The 25554-nt window shown below is 33.4% G+C and overlaps 1 protein-coding gene across 1 annotated transcript in view; it reads right to left on the bottom strand.

Moving 5' to 3' along the window:
- Positions 1-25554, bottom strand: part of TBCK (TBC1 domain containing kinase) — a 272075-nt gene that overhangs the window by 171958 nt on the left and 74563 nt on the right. The window contains exons 8-19 of the mRNA XM_049885573.1: positions 24621-24682; positions 24317-24378; positions 23399-23547; positions 19900-20038; positions 18304-18403; positions 11215-11264; positions 10886-11015; positions 9543-9641; positions 7985-8047; positions 7340-7466; positions 6062-6112; positions 4601-4684 (exon numbers count right to left, since the gene is read on the bottom strand). Of these exons, the coding sequence (XP_049741530.1) occupies positions 4601-4684; positions 6062-6112; positions 7340-7466; positions 7985-8047; positions 9543-9641; positions 10886-11015; positions 11215-11264; positions 18304-18403; positions 19900-20038; positions 23399-23547; positions 24317-24378; positions 24621-24682 (1116 nt within the window). The remainder of the gene's footprint in view (positions 1-4600; positions 4685-6061; positions 6113-7339; positions 7467-7984; positions 8048-9542; positions 9642-10885; positions 11016-11214; positions 11265-18303; positions 18404-19899; positions 20039-23398; positions 23548-24316; positions 24379-24620; positions 24683-25554) is intronic.

The following is a 25554-nucleotide window of genomic DNA, read 5'->3' as shown; positions in this document are numbered from 1 at the left end:
TCTAATTATATTCCCATCATATTGACCTCTGACTTTCTAAGATTATACTCACTACTAAGTTAGTGAAAATATTAATTGGTATCCCACTTAATGAGAATTTTGGTAATTCAAGCACAGCTTCTAGTTTTCCTATTTCATCTATTCAAATGGGGTACTTAAAACGATGATACAAATATAAATAAAACACAGCACCAGCTTCTATTTGTTCAAAATTTAGCAGTATGAATGTGAAAAATACGTATAAATAAAAACTCTAAATCAAGGGAGTATGTGAAAATGTCATAAAAACGATAAAAGGGGAGACTGTGTGACCAGCTTTGTAGTGTGTCACAAAAGAAATACAAAAGTATAAGAAAATTCCTTGTCCTTAAGACATCTGGAATTTTGTAAAGATAAGACAGAAGACAATAAGTAATGCCATGATAATGATGACACTAGTAAAAAAAAAAATAATAATAACAATTAAAAATAGCATTTATCCCTTGTTTCTCTTTGGCAGGCAATTTACATATTTTATTACATTTAATCTTTACAACAATATTTATTTTACAAACGAGTAAAATAAGTAGAGCACTAAATAATTTGTTCAAGATTACAAGTAGTGAAGCTTAAATTTTAAGTAAGGTTTGTCTGATCTAAAGGTACATACTGTTAAGTTCTGTGCTACATTACCTCCAAAAAGGAGTTCAGAATATTCTATTAGAAATTTTAAAAAGGCTGAAATAGTCCTGAAAGAATTCATAAATGGATTTTGCTATGACTTGGATTCTTAAGGCAGGGTTATATTTAGATATGGTGAAGAAAGAGGGAGGATATTTTGGATGAGAAAAAAGCATGGGGATTGGGATGAACAGTGGTGTCACTAGGGTTGGTGTCACCCAGTGCAGTAACTAAAGGTGTCACCTCCCCCCTCCACGGGCAGGGACAGCAGGGAAATCTTCCCTAGTCACACACAGCTCAGTGCCCTGTCTCCCACGTCTCTCTGCAGTTCTTTCCCTCTTCCACTGGCCAAGGTAGGGACCCTCTTCTCTGCACAGTGGCGGGTACCATGGCCCAGCCACCTGCATTCTGGCAAGTAAAGGGGGGGGGTGACGAGTTACTGGGTGACAGATGACACCAACCCTAGTGATGCCAGCTGCTGGAGACCCTAGGGTCATTTTGGTATCACCCCTCTGACAATGTCATGGGGTGCTGTTCCCACCCCTGTACCCACATAGTGATGACACTGGAGATGAATAAGAACTTTTTTAATATTTCACTTACACTTAAAATATATTTAAACTTTTTACTAATTCACAGTAGGCTTGCTCACAGTAAAACTTTTTTTTTAATAATTTTTATTGTGCTTTAAGTGAAAGTTTACAAATCAAGTCAGTCTGTCACATATAAACTTATATACACCTTACTACATACTCCCATTTACTATCCCCCTAATGAGTCAGCCCACTCCCTCCTTCCAGTCTCTCCTTTCGTGACCGTTTTGCCAATTTCTAACCCTCTCTGCCCTCCCATCTCCCCTCCAGACAGGAGATACCAACACAGTCTCAAGTGTCCACCTGATACAAGTAGCTCACTCTTCATCAGCATCTCTCTCCAACCCATTGTCCAGTCCCTTCCACGTCTGATGAGTTGTCTTCAGGAATGGTTCCTGTCCTGGGCCAATGGAAGGTTTGGGGACCATGACCGCTAGGATTCTTCTAGTCTCAGTCAGACCATTAAGTCTGGTCTTTTTATGAGAATTTGGGGTCTGCATCTCACTGTTCTCCTGCTCCCTCAGGGGTTCTCTGTTGTGCTCCAAGTCAGGGCAGTCATCGGTTGTGGCCGGGCACCATCTAGTTCTTCTGGTCTCAGGATGATGTAAGTCTCTAGTTCATGTGGCCCTTTCTGTCTCTTCGGCTCATAGTTATCATGTGATCTTGGCGTTCTTCATTCTCCTTTGACCCAGATGGGTTGAGACTCATTGATGCATCTTAGATGGCCTCTTGTTAGCATTTACGACCCCAGACGCCACATTTCAAAGTAGGATGCAGAATGTTTTCTTAATAGAATTTATTTTGCCAATTGACTTAGATGTCCCCTGAAGCCATAGTCCCCAAACCCCTGCCCTTGCTCTGCTGACCTTTGAAACATTCAGTTTATCCCGGAAACTTCTTTGCTTTTGGTCCAGTCCAGTTGAGCTGACCTTCCCTGTATTGAGTGTTGTCCTTCCCTTCACCTAAAGTAGTTCTTATCTACTATCTAATCAGTAAATAACCCTCTCCCACCCTCCCTCCCTCCCCCCTCTCATACCCACAAAACAATGTGTTCTTCTCAGTTTGTACTATTTCTCAAGATCTTGTAACAGTGGTCTTATACAATATTTGTCCTTTTGCATCTGATTAATTTCACTCAGCATAATGCCTTCCAGGTTCCTCCATGTTATGAAATGTATCACAGATTTGTCACTGTTCTTTATCGATGGGTAATATTCCATTGTGTGAATATACCATAGCTTATTTAACCATTCATCCGTTGATGGACACCTTGGTTGCTTCCAGCTTTTTGCTATTGTAAACAGTGCTGTAATAAACATGGGTGTGCATATTATCTGTTCCTGTAAAGGCTCTTATTTCTCCTATTCCAAGGAGTGGGATTTCTGGGTTGTACAGTAGTTTTTTTTTCTAACTTTTTAAGAAAACGCCAGATGGATTTCCAAAGCGGTTGTACCATTTTACATTCCCACCAGCAGTGTATAAGAGTTCCAATCTCTCCATAGCCTCTCCAACATTTATTATTTTGTATTTTCTGGATTAATGCCAGCCTTGTTGGAGTGAGATGGAATCTCATTGTAGTTTTCATTTGCATTTCTCTAACGGCTAATGATCGAGAGCATTGTCTCATGTATCTGTTAGCTGCCTGAATATCTTCTTTCGTGAAGTGCGTGTTCATATCCTTTGCTCACTTTTTGCTTGGGTTGTTTGTCTTTTTGTGGTTGAGTTTTAACAGCATCATATAGATTTTAGAGATCAGGCACTGGTCGGAGATGTCATAGCTGAAAATTTTTTCCCAATCTGTAGGTGGTCTCTTTACTCTTTTGGTGAAGTCTTTAGATGAGCATAGGTGTTGGATTTTTAGGAGCTCCCAGTTATCTGGTTTCTCTTCGTCATTTTTAGTAATGTTTTGTATTCTGTTTATGCCTTGTATTAGGGCTCCTAAGGTTGTCCCTATTTTTTCTTCCATGATCTTTATCGTTTTAGTCTTTATGTTTAGGTCTTTGATCCACTTGGAGTTAATTTTTGTGCATGGTGTGATGTATGGGTCCTGTTTCATTTTTTTGCAAATGGATATCCAGTTATGCCAGCACCATTTGTTAAAAAGACTATCTTTTCCCCAATTAACTGACAATGGGCCTTTGTCAAATATCAGTTGCTCATATGTGGATGGATTTATATCTGGGTTCTCAATTCTGTTCCATGGGTTTATGTGCCTGTTGTTGTACCAGTACCAGGCTGTTTTGACTACTGTGGCTGTATAATAGGTTCTAAAATCAGGTAGAGTGAGGCCTCCCACTTTCTTCTCCTTTTTCAGTAATGCTTTACTTATCCGGGGCTTCTTTCCCTTCCATATGAAGTTGGTGATTTGTTTCTCCATCACATTAAAAAATGTCATTGGAATTTGGATTGGAAGTGCATTGTATGTATAGATGGCTTTTGGTAGAATAGACATTTTTACTATGTTAAGTCTTCCTATCCACGAGCAAGGTATGTTTTTCCACTTAAGTAGGTCCCTTTTAGTTTCTTGCACTAGTACTTTGTAGTTTTTTTTGTATAGGTCTTTTACATCTTTGGTAAGATTTATTCCTAAGTATTTTATCTTCTTGGGGGCTACTGTGAATGGTATTGATTTGGTTATTTCCTCTTCGATGTTCTTTTTGTTGATGTAGAGGAATCCAAGTGATTTTTGTATGTTTATCTTGTAACCTGAGACTCTGCTGAACTCTATTATTTTCAGTAGTTTTCTGGAGGGTTCCTTAGGGTTTTCTGTGTATAAGATCATGTCATCTGCAAATAGAGATAATTTTACTTCTCCCTTGACAATCCAGATGCCCTTCATTTCTTTGTCTAGCCTAATGGCTCTGGCTAGGACAGTAAAGCTTTTTATGGGCTATTTTAATTGTGAGAGAAGCAAACGGCAGTCTCTTTTCCTTTTCGTAGAGTATAATGCCTGCATCTGAACAGAACTAAGTTCCGGTAGGAAAACCTGGTGGTGTAGTGGTTAAGAGCTACAGCTGCTAACCAAAAGGCTGCCAGTTCTAATCCATTAGGTGCTCCTTGGAAACCCTGTGGGGCAGTTCTACTTTGTCCTATAGGGTTGCTATGAGTCGGAATCAACTGGACGGCAACGGGTTTGGTTGTTTTAAGTTCAGATAATAAACATTCATTAGAAAAATATTGTCATTTTTGTGTACTTGGGGGAAAGACTAACCTTTACGATCTGCATGGATTTTAGTGACAGATAATCGCCATATTTTATTGGGTCAAAACCATAAATTTAATTTTTTTCTGGTTACCTTCAATACAAGTGCTTTCCCTATAAAAGGCAAGGAAAGACATTTGCTTACCTTGTATCACATGTGAATTGTCTTTCAAGAAGAAATTATATAGGTATTTGGGAATAAAAGCAGACATACACGCATATGCCAAGGCTAAGACAGAATAAAACAAAGGCAGATAACAAATTAGTTAAAGGTGTAAATGCCTAGCAGCCATCTACTTCACTTAGTACATATTCCTGGAGTCTACTGTTAAGTAACAATTATGATAATAAGTGCTGGAAAAACAAAAATAAGGAAAAAAAGTCTCTACCTTTTAAAACAGGAAATATTATGCACGAAAAAAAAATAACTACTCTAGGAACTTTTCAATTTCAAACTACCATGGCACTCATTATACTTCACAATAATAAAAGCCTTTATTACCTGAACTTTATAAAATATTTTCACCTCTAAACATGATCATTATTAATGAGTTACACAAACCTCATGATTCTTAATTACTGTTGATACAAACAAAAGAGTGTGAAAACTATAGATTTAGTAATGCTAGTCATCAATTACAGCTTCAAACATAGATTTCTTACTATTCTAGGATCAATACTTATGATAATGGGCTATGCCTAACTATAGCAACAATTTTAGTCTAGGTTAATGAGTCATAATATCAGAGAACAGTGCATTTTTAAAACCATTCAAATAGTGAATTTCGTTTCTCTAGGGTTATACTGTCTCCACCCAGTTCTACAAGTGTATGCAAATTCTAATGATATGCATAAGAATTTGAAAAGATGGTGATTCTGGAATTGAGGCTTCTTGGGATTTGAGCTCTACATGGTAACATGCTCTATATGTGATAGCATTAGGGATATGGGACTTGAGTCAATTCAATTTAACAAATATTTATTGAAGAGTCTTCTATAAAAAAGGCATTATAGTAGAGGAGAATAAAAAAACCTGTTATAACAAAGCTGGCAACCAAAAAAGAGTTAACATATTAGTATATAAATAACCATAATACAAGACAGATACAAGATTTCCTGAAATGTAAAGTGTTGTTTGGGATCAGAAAAAAAAAAAAAAAAAAAGCCTTCATTAAGGAGGTGGCATTTGATATGGTAGGCTTTGGAGATACAAGAATAAGGGAAAAAAAAAGGGAAAAGGCAGCCAATATTCATTTCTTTACAAATTCTTTAGAAAGTATACTTAGCCTAAAATCTAATAATTTCTTCAGAAGTCAGAATTTTCTCTAAAGTTTCATAAAAATGGTCATTAAAGGGGTTGGTGAATGCATTTAGAATAATTAGCCAGTTTCTTCCAAAATTTCTAGTCACTTCTTGGTCATAATTGAAGAACTTCAATAATGAATTAATTCTTAAAATTCTTTAAAATAAATCTGAGAGATTATTTCACAGAAATTTGTGGTACCTACTGTGGAGAGTGCAAGAATGTTAAATAAAGAACCACTCATGTTTGATTAAATATACAGAATAATATAGAGAATGATTATTTAAATGAAAAGAGGCTTACCTTCATTATTAAAATTTAAATATAGGAATGGAGCACAAAGTGAGTCAAGACCTGGTGGTGGGGGATAGGGAGAAAGGTGTTCAATGAATATATTTCAGTAGAATTGTAGATATATACCTTACTCAGGTCTCTGTATTACCTCTATGTAGACTGAGCACTGTAAGTATTATCCACCCAGAAGTGTATTGCCTTATGAGTTACTCTGATCAGCAAGTGATTGTGTTTGGCACTTAATAACTGCCCAATACATATTAACTCTTATTATTATCAATATTGCTGAGTGAAGAGAGGAGCATAATAATAGAGAAATATAAAAATGTCAGAAGGCCTGCGATACAGTTGTTTCATCTCTGACCCTAACTGTGTGGTCTTGGCAATCATTTTAACATCTCCAAGCAAGTTTTCATATTTAGGGGATGCAGATTTGCCCTATACGTTTCTTTGGGATTATGAAAAAAAAAAAAACTTCAAAAAGTTATGAAGTGAAATACAAATATATGGCTTATTTCTTTTATTAATAATAATCCTGCTCGTATGTCGTTATATTGAGAGAAAGTACATATAATTATTAGGAAGATATAGAACTCTTCTAAAATGGACAGATTTAGTAAAAATAATAACTTCATTTTAAGTACAGCCAGTAAGAAATCAACAGAGAACTTAAATATAAGAACTACTATTCAGAACAACATACTTAAAAATAGGGCTGGATAGAATAAGTTTCTCATTCATGAATTTATTAGTAACCACAAAAATTATAATGGCAAAAGCAAATTTCAAAGATATGAGCATTAAAAGATACTAATAAATAAAAAAAGAGATAATAAAATGAACAGTTTTGGATGATATCCTATTCTCTAAACTTCTAATAATCATGATAAGCATAGATTGGTAAATCATTAAATGTCAAGAATCTCAAATAATCAAAAATTATTTATGCATAAAATTATTTTATTATATCCTTAAGTGTTGAAAAAATTATCTACAAAGATTACAACAGCACCAGTCTTTACACTTTCCTAATCAATGTGATGGTAAGATGCCCCATTTTAAATAACATGCATTTAAATTACATCCATCTGCTAGATATTCAAAGTATTTTTTTAAAAAAGTTCTCATATAAACCCCTATTAAAAAAAATTAATCATAGCTTTTTTTTTAGTGCTGACTTTTTCTCAAAGCCAAAGATGTTTGATATTTTAATTTTTAAAATCGACAGTCATGCAACATTTTCTTAATTACAGGAGTCTTAATAAGCAGGGGAAAAAAAAAAGTTACCTTGCCAATACACAAGATCAGGATGGGATACTACCCAGGCTTTCAATACACGCCTGAATTTTGCATGACCTTCTGGTGACGATAACAGTTCATCATATTGATGACAACGAGGAATGTCTACTTCAATCTGTAAAGTACCAAAATAATATGGTGAAACTACAACAGAGTGATCTCTTAAAAAGCTCAAGATAAGGAAAAAAAGGAGACATTATAATAGGAATCTCAGAACAGATCACCTTCATAAGCCTGGTGCCTACAGTTTTTGAAGTTTATATTAATTCTCTGAAAACACCAGAGAAGTCTTACATATACTTAAACAGGACAAACAGACCATTCTAGTCTTTAAAAAAAGGTATGTATTAATATAGTTTTAAATAATATCTTCCTTTACAACTAGTCTAAATATAGGGCAAATTCTTCATATGAAGAATTATAATTATTAAAAAATGTTACTTGGTCTAAACTTCTTTAAGGAACAGTCCTAACTCACTAATTTATAAGCATAAGAGCTATTCTCACCCTATCACCACATGTATATGACAACTGCTGAATATTCAAATTAAATGAAGAAAATCTCATGTATTTCTATAATTTAAAAAATTTGGCAGAATTATCTTAGATTGCTTAAGAAAATCTAAATCTTACTTGTCTATCTGTAGGAATTGGAGTGTCTTTATCAATTGCATCATACTTGGCATGAATAGCCCCCTGCAAAAAATAACAGAAGGTATATTAATTCATCAGAATTCTTAATAAGTTATTAAAAAAAATTTTTAATTCTTATACACATGTATATTTGAAAATCTACCCAATTACAGATAAGCACATTCAAACTCAAGATTCTTTTACAGAAATTCTCTACATCTTTGACTATCTGTAATGAAGGTCTGTGATAGGTGACAATTTGCCATTCAGCTGAGGTAGACATTTGACCTATATACACCAGAAGGCAAGTGTGTTGCAATAAGTCAGTTAGCTTATGCGTATGTTTAGTCAGCCTCCCACTCCACAACACAACACAGCCTTGTGGTTCTCTATTCATTGTTATCTCATACATAGTAACTGTCATAAAGAAATAAAAACATTGTTTTTATTTTTTGAGAGGAGTGTCATCCCAGAAGAAATTTTCCTATTAAAGTTTGTAATAAAAGCGAAAATAAAATGCAACTCTTTAAACAGATGGTACTTCAGCACCAGGAAAGAGAAGCCCAGGGATAAATTAAGAAACGGAATAACAGGCAGATACAGAATCATTAAGGGACTGAAGTGGTCATTTACATTTTTCAGTTACAGTGTTACAGGAGGGATATATCACTTTAAACCACTGCAAATTTTGGTCATGTTCTATTGGACCAATCATGAAATAATTCTTATTACCCTTAGTTTATTTTACTGTCATGGTACAGAAAGAGCCAGGGATTTGAAGTATAAATTCTGACATTAAATAGCTCTATCACCTTCTCTGGGACATCTATTAGAGATCTGGACAACCTGACCTCAGAAGTCCTCTTGAATTTTAGCACTATGTGGTTCTACAACAATAGGCATTCTTGTAAACAACCAAACTCAAAGATCTTTGTAGACTCTCATCAAGGGAATCAGAAATGAAGAAAGGAAATTCCTCCAACAAAGAGTTAAAAAGCATTAAAAATATTTTAGAAAATTATGTTAGTGATTTTGACAGGACAGAAATTGAAGTTCTTCCAGATTTAGAACCACTTATAAATAGGCACTCATATTCCTAAATGAGCATACTTTATAAGCAGGACTATATAATTGTAACTGATATATATTCTTAAAATATTTTCTGATTTTAAAATAATCAAAATATTTTTCTGAGTGCCATTAAGGAGATATTAAACAGCATAAATCTAACAAATTTTCAATGATATTTTTCTACTCTATTCTATTCCATTCCATTCCATCTCTTCCCATCCATCCCATCCTACCTTACTCTATTCTTCCATAGCTTTTGCTTAAAATTGTAAATATTATTAGTGTTCGTATTTTAGTACATAGTTTTTTTTTTAACATCTTGAAAACTAAGCATCAGGAAAGCACTATTCATCTTCATACTGTCTTAGCACTAATGATCTGCGTCAATCAGCTGACTTACCTACAATTTTCTTTATTCATCTTCATACTGTCTTAGCACTAATGATCTGCTTCAATCAGCTGACTCACCTACAATTTTCTTTCTTACCTCAACTCCTAGAAGAGCAGCCCAGGTTAAACCTCTCATAAGAGGAGGAATGTCAACTCTTGCTTCTTTCCAGATTTGATTTTTTTTATATGGATAAGCCTATATAAATATAAAAAAAAAAAAGTATGAAGAAAATAAATGAAAAAGTACCTCAAATTATCAAGTGTCATCTTTTAGGCTAGACAGTTCTGAACACACATAAAGTTGATGGTCACCTGTAATAAATTTCTAAGTATTTGAAATTACTGTGTCTGTGTTATTAATACCTATAAATAAGTAGTGGAATGGTTTCCTAAAAATACTACAATTAAAGATAGGAGCTGATTCTATTTCTTTTCCATCATTCCCTTCTATTTTGTGCTCTGGGGGAATTATGAGTAAGTCATATGGAGGATTGTGATCCCTGGTGGCACAATGGTAAAGCATTTGGCTACTAATGGAAAGGCTGGCAGTTTGAACTCACCCAGTGGCTCCATGGGAGAAAGACTTGGTGGTCTGCTCCCATAATGATAACAGCCTAGGAAACCCTGTGGGGTAGCTGTGCCCTGTCACATGGGATTGCTGAGTCAAAATCAACTCAACAGCACCTAACAACAACAATAATATATCCTTGTATATAATATGGAAACCCTGGTGGTGTAGTGGTTAAGTGCTACGGTTGCTAACCACAGGGTCGGCAGTTCAAATCCACCAGGCGCTCCTTGGAAACTCTATGGGGCAGTTCTACTCTGTCCTATAGCATCTCTATGAGTCGGAATCGACTCAACAGCTCTGGGTTTGGTTTGGTTTTTGGTATATAAATTTGTCCACGCTTTGAATAACTCCTTTAGAAGAGATTTCTAGGAGACCATTACTAAGACAAAGGGTATGGGTGTTGTTAAGGCTCTTAATATGTACTTTTAAATTGCTATACAGATTGTTTCAATCAATTTACGCTTATTCCAGCAGAATGAGAATTTCAATCTCATTTTACATTTGTGCACATTTCTTATTGGCATGCAAAAAAATCCAATTTCTTTTTTTTTTCCATTCCTAGTGAAGATGACATTTTTAACTGATTTGCTGACCAATTTTATTTCTATTATGTCCTATTGGTATTTTGTCTTATTGATTTTTAAATATTCCTTCTCTATCACCATCTTGTAAATATATTCCCACACCTTATTTTTATTTTTAAATTTTATTTATATTAGCACATATCATTTTTACAATTAAGGTTAATCAAGAAAAACAGGTCATTAGAAACAGTGCTCTCATGATATCAAGATCCCCTAAGAATTAATGATGAAATAAAAAAAAAGGATTGTACATGGCCTTTGGTAATGCTTTTGTAGAATCTCTACCTTTAGCAGCCTGTCAAAGAGAATAATTCTGTTCAGCTGGTACTCTGTGTCCCTCTCTCGAATGATTAAAGGGAGAGTGGCAGCTGCAGACAATTCATTATTGCTGTTTGAATGAGGTAAATTAGACTGGCTGTAAAAGAGAAGCAAAAGCAGAAGAGTTGACATAAAGTATAAAATTTTAACAAAACCAGAACAGTATCTAAAATTAGGTTTTTATGTTCTACTTAGGAAACACTCTTCAAAGAATATGTACAGATTTCTTATCAATCTAATATAAACTGAAAAGCAGTATAAGTGTAAAAGGAAACTACGAAACTATGTATACTCACTCATCTTCAAGTAATGGGTAAAATGCTTCCCCACCAACATCTTTTAATCTCTGTGAATTTAAAGAGAAAATATTTATGCCTGAGTATCTGAAGCAGCAACACTAAACTGTACCTCAAAGGCAAAATAATGTGGAAATTATGAATTTACAAAGGTACTGAGAACAGTATAAAATAGAACCTAAATTATCTGTCTTAAGTGGGGAAGTGTACCATGCCTCTACTGAATAAGGTTCAGCTGTAAAGTATAGCTTTGCTTTTTGTTTTTCCCCCCTCCAGTATCTCCGATAAATGTTAGAGACCTATTACGATATTTTTCCAGAGTTCAGAATTACTAACATTATAAAATTAAATAAATGAATAAAATATATTTAAGTTATACAAAGGAAAATATAAGTAAAAAGGTACTTTTATACATATGCCTTAATTTAAAATCCAAGTTAGACTTACATTTGCTTTGACATTAATACAAACTAAGACAAAAGTAAGGTGGTAGTTAAAAAGAATTCAGAAGAATTTCTCACATACATAGTTTGAATATTTATGATTTAAATAGTTGACAAGTCTACTAACAAAATTCAGCTCTGTTAATTATTTTCCTCACAAAGTCATAATGACTGTTGCTCCCAATAATAACGTTGACTACAGCCAGATTTGTAGGTATTCTTCTAAAACTTAAGAGGGCAGGCAGTAGAATAAAATGATAGACACATCCTGAGCAGGGTGATTAAAATTAATGCCATCGGCCTGCGGTGCTCTGCTCTTTAGTTCAACTTCCAACTTGAAGGCAGAGCATCTGCTTTTCTGGGGGCTGACAGAGGTTCACGTGCTATGTGTAGCCTGCACTGATTCTCTCTTGATTAGAGTCACTCTGCACTCACCCGTGTGAGTTGTTCCCAGAATTTTAGAAGCCAAAGAAAAATCTTTTACCTAACACTGAGAATTTGGCAAACACTGGGTTTACACCTGATTTTTTTTCTAAAAGTTGAAGTGCTATGCTATGCACTTATTCTACTTTACCTTTAAACCTTTGTGTATTTATTTCATAAACTAAAATTTTTAGTAGGGAAACAAGGTTTTTCCAAATTTTACCGAATTATTAATACATGCATTTTTTTTTTTTTTTAAGAATTTAGGTTTTACTGTCCTGAATGTCATAATTACAAGTATCTTTTCTGTTTTTTTTCCAATTAAAAATTTAGAATATTAAGGTTAAGCATAGGGTAAAAATACTTAGAAAATTATAAGGTAAAATTATTATTTGGCTCCTATATTATTTAAAGAGCCATGGAAACCTTGGTGGTGTAGCGGTTAAGAGCTACTGCTACTAACCAAAAAGTTGGCAGCTCGAATCTACCAGGTGCCCCTTGGAAACCCTGAGGCAGTTCTACTCCGTCCTATAGGGTCACTATGAGTCAAATCAATTTGACGGCAACAGGTTAAGCACCCAGCTCCTAGACAAAACGTTGGCAATTCAAACTCACCAGCTGCTATGTGGGAGAAAAGACCTGGTGAGCTGCCTAGGATCTCTAACAGGCAGTTCTACTCTTCCTATAGTGTTGCTATGAGTTGAAACCAACTTGATGGCACACAACAACAACATATTATTTAAAAAAGGAAAATAATAACATTTTTTCTAAATAATGATAGGAAAAAAGTATTTACATTTCAAAATTTGATGTGAGGGAATTAAGGCAGTAAAATTGAAACCCAGCTTAGGAACTTGGATTTCATTTAAATTAAAATAAAGAGTAAAACCAAATCAGTTGAAACCATATATTTCAGATGCAGTTTATTGTTTTCTGCCTTGTACTGCTATTTATTTTGTCTACTGTACATAATCTTTTCAAAGAGAATATAAATTCATTGTATCGAGTAGTAATAATTACATATTTTAATTTTCGGTTCCAGGCATTATAGCAAACAAGAGGTTCTAATAACCTCCTAATATATAATACATAAAATATTAAATGACTGGTTAAGCCAAAAAAATTAAGGTAAATTCAGTGATATCAGAAACAAATCTGGGCCTACTGAGAAAGGAGATGAGCTAGCACTAAAATATACTAATGCCTGTACCCTGAAGTTTTATAGCATAGTGAGACAAAGTCTTGGGCCTGTATATAACAAGCAACCAGACTGGAGAAGACCCTGCTAAGACCAGATAAAGAAACAACTGGGGCAGGGAAAGGGGGTGCCCTAGCCCAGAGGTTGACAACAAGAGAAATTACCTATTTTAGCCTTCTTTATGAATTGTTAAAATAAAAAGCCTGTCTGAGAAACCTGTGGTCACTGGCTAGACCTAACATGGGTTTGGGGCCTGAATTTACACTATTTGCATTGTCACCGCAGTTACTGGAACCAGGCACTTGGCAGAATGTTTTTATTTTTTTTACCCTAAATCCAGTCCTGAAAAAATTCTCAGTTATAAATATATGAAATTAAGAGAAATAAACTAAAACTACAAAACACAAAAGGAAACAAGTCACCATGAACAAGAAACAGGGAAAATAACAAACAAGACTGATTGCCAAAGACAAAGATACCACAAAAAAAGAAAACTATAGACCAATATCCCTTACAAATATAAATATAAAAATCCTCAAAAAAAAAAAAAATACCAGCAAACTAAATCTAAAAACACTTTAAACATTACACACCATGATCAAACGGGTTTTGTTCCACAAATGCAAGGGTGGTTCCACATTAGAAAATCAATCGACATATTACACTACATTAATGGAACCAAGGTAAAAAAAAAAAAAAATCATCTCAATGCAGAAAAGACATTAGATAAAATTCAACACCCTTTCATGATAAAAACACTCAACAAGAGAGCAACAGAAGGGAAATTACTCAATATAATAAAGAGTACTTATGAAAAACCCTCAGCTAACACCATGCTGAATGGAGAAAGGCAGGGCTTTCTCATTAAGATCAGCCATAAGACATGGCTGTCTACTCTCACCATTGCTACTCAGCATTATACTGGAAGTCCCATTCAAAGCACTTAGGCTAGAAAAAAAATAACAGGTATCCAAATGGGGAACAGAAAAGTAAAACTATTCCTTTTCACAGACAACATGATCCTATCCATAGAAAACCCAAAGATTACACAAGAAAGCTACTGTAAGAAATAAATTCAGCAAAGAGGCAGGATACAAGGTTAACACACAAAAATCAGTCAGGTTTCCTATATATAGTAAAGAGCAAATAGAAAAGGGAATTAAGGAAACATTAGCATTTAAAATAGCATCCAAAAAAAATTAAGTACACAGGAAAAAATTTTACCAGGAGGGTAAAAGACTTGTATACAGAAAACTATTAAAGATTAATAGAAGAAATTGAAGAAGACCTAAATAATTGGAAGGACACTTCATGTTTATGGATTGGAAGGCTTAACAAAGCAAAGATGTCAATACTACCCAAAGCAATCTATAAATTCAGTGCAATCGTCATCTAAGTTCCAATAGCCTTCTTTGCTGAAATGGAAAAGCCAATTCTCAAATTTATATGAAGGGACAAGTGACCCTAACTAGCTAAAGCAATCTTCAAGAAAAAGAATAAAGTAGGAGGACTCACACTTCCTGATTTTAAAACATATTATAAAACTATAATAATTAAAACAGTCTGGTACTGTTTTATAGGTATCTATATCAATTTTTTTTTTATATCAATAGTATAGATATCTGTATCAATGGGATATACATCCATATTAATGGAATAGAATTGAGAGTCCAGAAATATCAAAAAAGGGAAAAGACAACCTATGGATTGGGAGAAAATGTTTGGGAGCTATATATCAGATAAGAGTAAAATATCTAAAATACATATATAAAAAAAAAACCTCTACGACAAAAATACAAACCACGCAATCGAAAAATGGGCAAAGGATTTGAACAGACATTTCTCCAAAGAGGACATTCAAACAGCCAACAAACACATGAAAAGATGCTCAATGTCATTAGCCATTCCCGCCTTAGGAAGATACAAATCAAAACCATAATGAGATATCACCTCACCCTTATTGGAATAACAATGATCAAAAAACAAACAAGGGGAAAACAACAGGTGTCACAGGGTCATGGAGAAAACGGAACCCTCATCTACTGCTGGTGGGTATGTAAAATGGCACAGCTGCTGTGGAAGGCAATTTAGTGGTTCCGCAAAAAGTTGAACACAGAACTACCCTATGACCCAACTCTTCCAATTGTAGGTATATACCCACAAGAAATGAAAGCAGGAACACACATAGAAATCTGTATACCAATACTCATTGCAGCAATTTCACAATAGCCAAAATGTTTAACGACAGATCGATGAATAAACAAAATGTGGTACATACATACAATAGACTACTACTCAGCCATAAAGAAAAATGAAGTCCTGATATATACCACAACATGGATGAACCTTGAAAAATATTATGCTGAGTAAAATAAGTCAGCTGCAAAAGGACAAATACTGTATGACCTTGCCTACATGAAATAAGCAAATATATAGAAACCAAAGATTATTGGTGGCTAATTTTTTGACCAGGAGTGGGAGAGAAAGGAAAAGAGGGAGGTTTTGCTTAGGGGTCACTGAGTTTATGTTAGTGGTGGTAGAATAATTTGGAAAAGAATAGCGATAATGATTGCACAAGAAGAATGTAATCAACATCACTGAATTATACATGTAGAAACTGTTGAACTGGCAAGTGTTTTGTTGTGCATATTTTTACCAAAATAAAAAAAAGAAAATTTCCAGAGATTTTTTTGGTTCTATATCCAAAAGTTTAAGAACCCAAAATTCTTTTTTTGGGTTCTATAACTTTTGGATTAAAAACAGAACAAAACAAAACCCAGTGCCGTCGTACTTTTGGATATAGAACCCAAAATAAGCATGCTTAATACATTTAAGAAAAAGTTTTGGTAGCAGAAAAATATTTTAACAAATGGTAAGGAAGATTTTTTAAAAAAATCAAATACAACTTCTAGACATAAAAATTTTATTATTAAAATTGAAAACTCAACAGAAGGGTAAAAAAACTAATGTACACACCTGTGAAGAGAGGTTAGCAAACTAGAAGATAGATATAAAGGAATTACACAGAAGGTAGCACAGAGAAATAAAAATTACAAAATAGTGATTAAGAGACAGAGGAGAGAGTGAGGATTTCTAACAAACATCTAATTGGAATTCCTGTACAAAAATTTCTCAGAATTTGTAGCAAACACAAATAATTGAATGAAGATACATCTCTAGAAGCATAAAAAAGAGAGCATAAAAGCATAAAAAAAACTTTGATTCATTGCAGTTAAAATACAGAACATAAAACACAAAGAGAAGCTCTTAAAAGGAATTGAAATTAAAATATTTAAAAAACAACAATTAGAATTAAGCTGGCTTCTCCATAACAACAGAACCCATAAAACAATGAAATAATACCACCAAACTGCTGAGAGAATATAACTGGCAACCTAGAATTTCTAAATGCTAAGCTAATGAAACAGTCTTTCAGAATTAAGTAAAAAACATACAGTTCCAAACAAACAGCAGTTTATCCAGTTTAGTAGTGTGTGTGTATAATAAAGTCTCTAAGATATATTTCAGCAAGAAGAGAAATACAGAAACTAGTAAGGTCTGAGATAAAAGAAGGAGTATTAAAGAGAACTTCCTACGTTGATTTAGTTATCATTCATGGAGACCGTTACTACATATCAAGGAGCCCTGGTGGCACAGTAGTTAAAACTCTCAGCTGCTAACTAACCAAAAGGTGGGCAGTTCAAACCCACCAGCCACTCCACAGGAGAAAGATGTAGCAGTCTGCTTCTGTAAAGATTACAGCCTTGGAAACCCTATGGGGCAGTTCTATAAGTCCTATAGGGTTCCTATGAGTTGGAAACAACTTGATGGCAACAGTACGGGTTACCATGTATCAGACACTGTTGCAAGCATTGTGGGATGCATCAATGAATGAAACAGACATAATTCTAGCCCTCATGGAACTTGCATTCTAGTGGGAAGAAGATACGTAATACGAACGAACAAGAAAACAAAATAGTATGTCAGATGAAGAAAAGTACAATACAGGTGGGGAAAAAAAAAGGTAAAGACGATAAAGAGTATAAGGGATAGGGTAGGTGTGCAGTTGCTATTTTATATAGGATGCCCAAGACCTCATATGAAACTATATATCAAGGCACTGTGGTACTGGTTAAGGTTAACAAACAGGTTCAACAGATCAGAAGAGACTGCCTAGATCATATTCATTCATATATGAAAGAGTTGGCATTATATATCAAAAAAAGCAAAGAGTAAACTATTGAATAAATGGTGCTGAGACAAGTGATTATTTTTTATGAATGAACTATGATATCAGATAGCTACCTCACATTTTACTCAAAAACAAATTTCAGGTGAATTAATGAACTAAATATGAAAAAAAATTCCTTAAATCTTTTAGAAGAAAATAATAATAATAAAAAAGAAAAATGTATTTATAACCTTGGACTAATGTTAATGAATTGACAATGAGCAAAATCATGGATATGTTCGGCTATAAAGGAAAACACTGATAAAATTAAATTCACTTAAAGATACCATCAAAAAGTTAAAGGAAAGTCACAGATTAGAAGACATTTACATCATATAAAGCCAACAAAGGGTCAATATCTGGAAAATATTCAATAGAAAAATTGGCAAAAGACATAAACTAGCAATTTATAAAAGAGCCAGGCAAATGGCCAAAAAATGTGAAAAGGCTCACAAATGCACTATAATGAGGAAATTGAAAATTAGCATTACCGTGAAATGCCATTCCATACCCATTTCTTTTTTTTTTTTAATTTCATAATGCCAAATGTTAACAAGTATGGGGAGAAATGAGGACCCTTATTCCATGAAGGTGAAAAGATAAACTGATAAAAACCACTTTGATGAACAATCAAATAATATCTACTAAAGTTGAAGATATACAGATACTATTTTCCAGCAATCCCACTGGGTATAGATAATAAAGAAACTCTCACGAATACAAGGCTTCATCTATATATGCAAAATTTTAATTAAAAAAAAAAGATCCGAAATTTGGCAAAATACCATTCTTACATTTCTTAGCTGGCATAATGACAATGTTACAGTAGTATCATCTAAAAGTGAGCTTCTATCTCGATCTTGCCCAAAGGTCTCACCATCTTCAAAGAGGAAACTAAAAAGAGATTAAAAAATAATTATTTTAATGGCCACACAAAATCTATTTTGTTTCTTCTACAAAATAAAACTGATTCTGCTATCAATCCCTTAATCAAAGAAAAAATAATTTTCAGACTGAATGGTAATAAAACATGTAACTGCTGCTTGAGATTTCTCCAAACAAGTCTTATTTCTATGTACCTCTAGACTTGGTATGAATACAGTATATAACTCTGAAGCGTTTTATGAATAAAAAAATCTAATTTACTATTTTTTGCTCATGGAAGTTCAATGCTAAAATTACTCTACTGACTCTATTGAAATGTGCTGCTTAGAAAGTTTATATGGGTGAAAATGATAAAGGGAAGAAGAGAGAGAAAACAACGGGTGGTAACCTCTCAGGAAAAAGATACTGAATGACAAATACAGGAAATATATTTAAAATTTCAGAGAATTACTTTTGAGAATCTATATATCTTTCAAACAATTTCCTCTTGGAATTTTCATCATCTTATTTCCTGATTTTCTGTTTAGCTCAATGTGTGAGCAGTATGACTGAAATTAATATTTAAAAATCAGTTTAAGCAGAAAAAAGGTGGCAGCATATCCAAATATTTAACCTAAAAATTTAACATGCAAAGAAAAAAAAAAATGAGATGATTTCAGTAGTTGCCTACAATGATCAAATCTAAGTCCTAAAATCTAAAACTAAAATTTAAAGCATTGATGAAAGCGTAAGAAATTCAGGTTGATATCTTTATGAATAAACATAAACAGCAAAAAATAAATATATAGCGCCATGGTATAGTATTAACTTTGGCCCTTGGGACTGTACAGCTTTTCAACTTCCAATTTGATTTATAGCATGATATCCTCTTCTGTAGTTCTGCAAATTTCCTCTCAATAGTGACTTAGCACAGTAGTGAACTCTACAACATACAATGAGGCCACATAGTCCATTTACATTCACAAATATATTTAAAAATAGGAAATAACTGTTTACATTAGGAACACTAGTTTGTTAAGTCTCTCAAATATTACTGTCCTATCAGACTTGTGTAAACCCTGGTGGCGCAGTGGTTAAGTGCTATGGCTGCTAACCAAGAGGTCAGCAGTTCGAATCCACCAGGCACTCCCTGGAAACTCTATGAGGTAGTTCTACTCTGTCCTGTAGGGTCGCTATGAGTCGGAATCGACTCGACAGCAGTGGGTTTGGTTTTTTTTCTCAGACTTGTTCACTTTTCACCTGTTATACAATTATTGCAAGATGCTCCATAATAATAACTTTAGTTTAAATAGAACATTAAGCAAAAAGCAAGCTATTTATTAAAAAATAATAAATTATAAGGGAACTCTGTAATTAGAAATTCTGACCAAGTACACATGGAGCTGACTTCTAATTGCTTCCATAATCACTTAGTTAGAATATCTACACAAGAAAATGCCAAAGTTTACTTTTTAATACTATTATCAGATTCTTCTCTCATTTCCAAGATAACTTTCTTTCCTTACTTAGGGAGTGTACAGATAGGTGGTTTGGATCGAATGATTTCCTTGTTGATAAGCTCTTTCTCCAAGTCACCTCCAGCCAAACACCAAAGGTAATAAACTTCTTCAATAGATCTTTCTGCCAGATAATCACTGTTGATATCTATGAATAGCAAATTAAAAAGATTGATAGTTATCACACTTGCTGTTTTTAATTAAAAACCAATAGGTAAGAATAGGAAAAAGAAAAACTGAAGAACATAGCAAGGTTCCCCGTAGAATATTCATACTACAAACTGCACAGAAAGTGAGATGTAGATATATATATACAAAAAAAGTGAATGTATATTCACTTTGAGATAAAGAGGAATAAGATATTTCTTTATGTAAAAATGCAAAACTATTAACACAAATAGAGGAACTATATGTTTTCCATTGGGTTTAACATGCATTTACTATACTAGAACATAGGGGAAAAAAACCACTATCCCAGCAGTTGATGTCAATTAAATTCAAATAACTTGTTACTAGGTTTTATGTTCAAAGTCCAGGGAAAATGAAACAAAAACAACTCTAGATTTTTTAGGTTTTTGCTTTTCTAAATTGCAGATAAGTGATTTTGGACTTGACATGATTCCTTTTTAAAATGTCATAGTTTTAAATTCTATGAAATGGGTGATAAAAATAATATGAGTTAATATTTGTTAAGTGCTAAGAGCCAGGAAAATAATAAAATTATATGTTCCTCAAAAAAATGAAATGAACAATACTTTGTTTATATAATGAACAAAAATGTACTTAAAATGTACCACACATAAAAACAACCCCCCTTTAAAATTTGATATATAATGTTGTAGGCACAGTGGTGGTAGAGTGATAAAATTCTCCTTCCATGCAGGAGACCCAGGTTTGATTCATGCACAGCTACCACCCACCTGTCATTGGAGGCTTGTGTGCTGCCAAGACGCAAAACAAGTTTCGGCAGAGCTTTTAGACGTAGACATTGGGAAAAAAGGCCTGACAACCTACTTCCAAAAACGAGACATTGAAAACCCTACAGATCACAAATGGTCTGATCAGCAACCAATCATGGGGATGATGCAGGATGGGCAGCACTTTGTTCTTTTGTGCATGGCGTCATCATGAGTTGGTGGCTGACTAGAAGACAGCTAACGAAAACAACATTCTAGTGATACAGATACATATTTAGTTTTAAATTAAATAATTTTTCTTTATTCACATTGTTTAACTTTTTTTTGAGATACAGTTGGCTATATTAGTCAAAAAGGAAGGACACAGGTGATGTTTTCTTTTAACTTTAAGGCTGACTCAAAACATCATATAGTTCTAGCAGCAACACATTGCTAGACTCACCCAAAGCAATTACTATTTTATTGAAAAGGATGAAAGCAACTTCTTTAAGCACAAATTTCAAAATATTTCAAACAGAATTATGTAGGTTGATGTAAAGCAGCATTGTGAGTTTCCAAAAATGTTATGCCTTAAGTTCAGATACTCTGCTTAGATGAATGAGAGCATTAATTAGGTAGCACTAAATGACTGGCCTGGGATATGCAACAGAGCCAAAACTACTTATATTCTTTTAGCTTGTCAACTAAATATTTAATACATTTTTAAATGTCTTCAGAGCAGGGGTAGTTTCTTTGGTATTCCCCGAGCATACAAAATAGAAATTCAATAAATACTTGGTGGTTTCATTAAGCAGCCCTGGTGGTATTGTGGTTAAGAGCTCAGCTACTAAACAAAAGGTTCACAGTTCAAATCCATCAGCTGCTCCTTGGAAACTTTATGGGGCGGTTCTACTCTGTCTTACAGGGTACTATGAGTTGTAACTGACTCGATGGCAACGGGTTTGGTTTGGTTTGGTTTCATGAAGCATTTCTAAAAGTACCACTTTTGACTGAAGCCATTCTGAATAAACTAATTCTAGACTAAGAATTTTGACTAAGAATGACTATAATCCACTTATACTTTTGAAATTCAAGCACCTTATCTCTTATTAATAGGTAATAATGACTATAAGCAAATATCAATTTCAATAACTAAATAAGGGAAGGCTTAGTCAAAAATCAAAATAAATATATTCTCTCTAGCTGATCCTGTAACCTGGCTGAATTGAATGATGACCTACATGCCGTGAAGTGCTCGAGGTGGCACTGACCATAAGGGCCATTGTAAAAATTTCAGGAATTTTTCAAGCCAGCTGTTAGGGACAGTCATTATTAAAAATTAAATTATATGAACATACATAAATTATTATTTTAAAATAAAGGTAAAAATACTAAAAACTCATCAATTAACAATTATTTTACTACTACATTTTACCATTATCTATGCTCCTGAAGTTATGTCTATTTTATCTGTATGGTAAAAATCTGTATCGTGGTATGTGCACATCTCTTTTCAACTCCGCATTCAGTCAGTTCCTGTCGGTAGCTTAAAATGAACCACAGTGGGAATATTTACACCACAGATATGAGCAAATGCCTCAAATAAGGGCTCCATTTTCCTAGACAGCCAGTTATTTATTTTTTACCAGCTTGCCAATGCTTACATGCATAAGTACCTAAAGAAGTCAAAGAACAAGTCATGACTAACAGATTCTGATTCATTTGTTAAAAGGATTTGAAAGCTTCTGGCTGTAAATAATAACCCACTAAAAGAGGAAACTCTGGTGGTGTAGTGGTTAAGAGCCACAGCTGCTAACCAAAAGGTTGGCAGTTCGAATCCACCAGGCACTACTTGGAAACTCTATAGGGCAGTTCTACTCTGTCCCATAGGGTCACTATGAGTCGGAATCAACTCAACGGCAACGTGTTTTTAGAAGTATTGACCTCCATCCAGAATAGTGATTGAACGACTGTCAGCCTCCTCATTTAGTATAAATCTACTAGAAGATACAATGTACGGCTCATAGTAGGAGCTCAATAAATATTTTTTAGTAAATGCTCAGTAAATATTCTTTGTCATGACTTATATTATGAAAACTTCTCAGTATAAGTAATTTACTAGTGTCACTAACACACACACACTCACACATACACACACACACATTCTGAGAGTTGTAATCTTTACATACCAAAAAATTGTTATTTTCTTAAACATGCAGATCATAATGGATGGGGTTTCCCATAACTGATGTGATTTTTAGACTTCATTTATAATAAATTACCTGGGATATCATATATGTTGATGAAGAAATAAACTGTAATGGAAATTCCATTGGGAATTAGAACTTCTGATTTTTATCACCAAGAATTGACATGAAAATAGGGCTCTGGTTTTTATAAATAAACTTATTTTCTTTTTGTGCCATTTCCTTACACTTAATATTTAAAGTTCTTGTTCCAAGGTAATTTAACTTTAAAGGCTTAATATGGTAGCTCAGTAATATTTTAAGCACTTTCAGAATTATCTCTTGATAAATTGAAAACTTAAAGTAGAAGGGTACTTCTTTTAAAAACAATGTTCACATAATTGCCTATTTTCTATTTATCATTACCTTTACACAGCTGACTGATATCCTCAGGTAGAGTTAAATCAGCACATCTCAGAGAAGATGAAAACAGACCAGCAGGTTTCATAAAGGGTGTATATAAAGGTGACACTTCACTGAACACCTTGTCCTGCATTAATTCACCTGCGGTTGGCCTTGAGAAACGTATTTAAAATAGACAGCATAAATGAAAGTCATTAAAAACTTCCTAGAATAATGGCATACATTTAAGGAGAGTTAAATGTATTAAATACCTCATTAATATAGAAAATAATCAAGATCTCCTTAGAGGAGTCTAGATGTCTACTTGAATGTACTACTTGCAAACATTACGTATCTAAGCAGTTTTGGGACACCTGTATGATCAACAGTGACATCGTGATGAAAGTAAATTAATAATACTTCCAAGAAATCCTTTTATATTATCAATAATTGTTAGCTTATCTCACCATTGTTCTCATTTCTCTTGTATTATCATTTTTATTTAGGAATATCTACATTCCACAATTTAATAGATTTTCTATTTAGAGGCAAGGAAAAAAAAAACGATTACTATTTTTTTTTTGCAAAACGTGCCCACATATATAACACTATAGTGAGCCTAGGAAAATAATGTGTGAGGGGGTTATGCAGTGGGCAAAAAAACATATAATGTGCATGTAATATTGCATAAAAATATGGTAACTTCTTTTTGTTATGTACCAATTTTCTGACCATGGTTTAACTTTATTTTTTCTGTTGTTATTAACATAAAATTAAAACCTCAAAATTACAACTAATAGTTGTGAAACCGATGTCAGTTATGTGCTACTACATACATAATTATTTTATTTAATCCAATATAAATAAAAAATATATATAATAAAAACTACTACATATGTGATAAGCATCTCAATGTAATTACAAACTGTTAATATTATCAACCTTTTAGAAGGGTGGAAGGTGAGGCACTTCTTCAAAAGATTTATCACATTTTCAGGCAGTTCCTGATAAATAAAAAGAGAAAGGAATTATTTAAGATAATCCATTTTTAAAATACATTTTACACAATTCTCTTCTACTCTAGGAAGTTTTGATTTTTTAAAAAAGCCCCTTTATTTGAACTTAATAAATATTTACATTAGTTTCTCTCTGAAAAAGCAAATACCTAAGCAGAAATAATATAGCTTTAAAACAGCTTGCTATTGGATCCCAAGTATACAAAATTTTCCTTAACAGACTGACAAACCTTTATAATGTCCAGACAACCATGCTCTTCAGCCAGAACTATCACAGTATCATCTACGCAGTCTGTAAAAAGAAAAACTATATAAATTAATGTTTCTTTTCTAATCTATCAGACTAATTTGGAACTGAACATTGATTTTTTTTTTAATGGCATAATGCAACTTGGAATATTAAAAACTTTTAACTTCATTAACTTTCTACTACAGTATTTTAATAAAGACCTCAAACACTAAATATTAATTGAATCAGATATTCTGAAAGATAGGAGCTTACATAGTGAGATAAAGCAGTGATTCAAGGAAAGTAAAGTTTCTCTTTTTCTATGTGTATTTTATTTTTTAAAAGGTTTTTTCATGATTACTAGATTAATTTATTTTTACTATATATAATCTGGAGAATTTCTCTAGGGATGTGAAGCATAAGATCACTTTATAGTAATCTCCAAGAATCCCTAATAGCTATATTATCAATCCTTAAAATTAAATGTGGTAACAGTTTATTTGTAATTGAATATTATTTAATATTTATCATTACTATTCTATATATATTCTTATTTGTAAATCCTCTTAACCTGGATACCAACCTGTTCCTCTTTTATATAAGTGCTCTATCTGTGTTTTTCCCCTTTATTAACACACATGCTTAATTTATTTTACACTAAAGTAGGTTACACAAATTTTCATTAAATTGAATAATAAGTGCTTGGATCTAATTTACAAGCAAAATGATACAAGCTTCTTATGAAAAAAATAATTATTTTTCCTGAGTCCTTATTCATATATACTTCATCAAATAGAAAGACAGCCTACAACAGAGACAGCCTGCTAGAGAGAAAAATTTTATTTTCTTATAATTTGATTTCACAAGTTTTTTACTTGGCTAGATCATAAAGTTAAGATTATTTCCATCTAGCTTAAAATTCCACAAAGAATAAA

Source organism: Elephas maximus, chromosome 5, assembly GCF_024166365.1.
Source record: "Elephas maximus indicus isolate mEleMax1 chromosome 5, mEleMax1 primary haplotype, whole genome shotgun sequence".
NCBI lineage: Eukaryota > Metazoa > Chordata > Mammalia > Proboscidea > Elephantidae > Elephas > Elephas maximus.
This window is presented reverse-complemented; position numbering and strand designations above follow the sequence as displayed.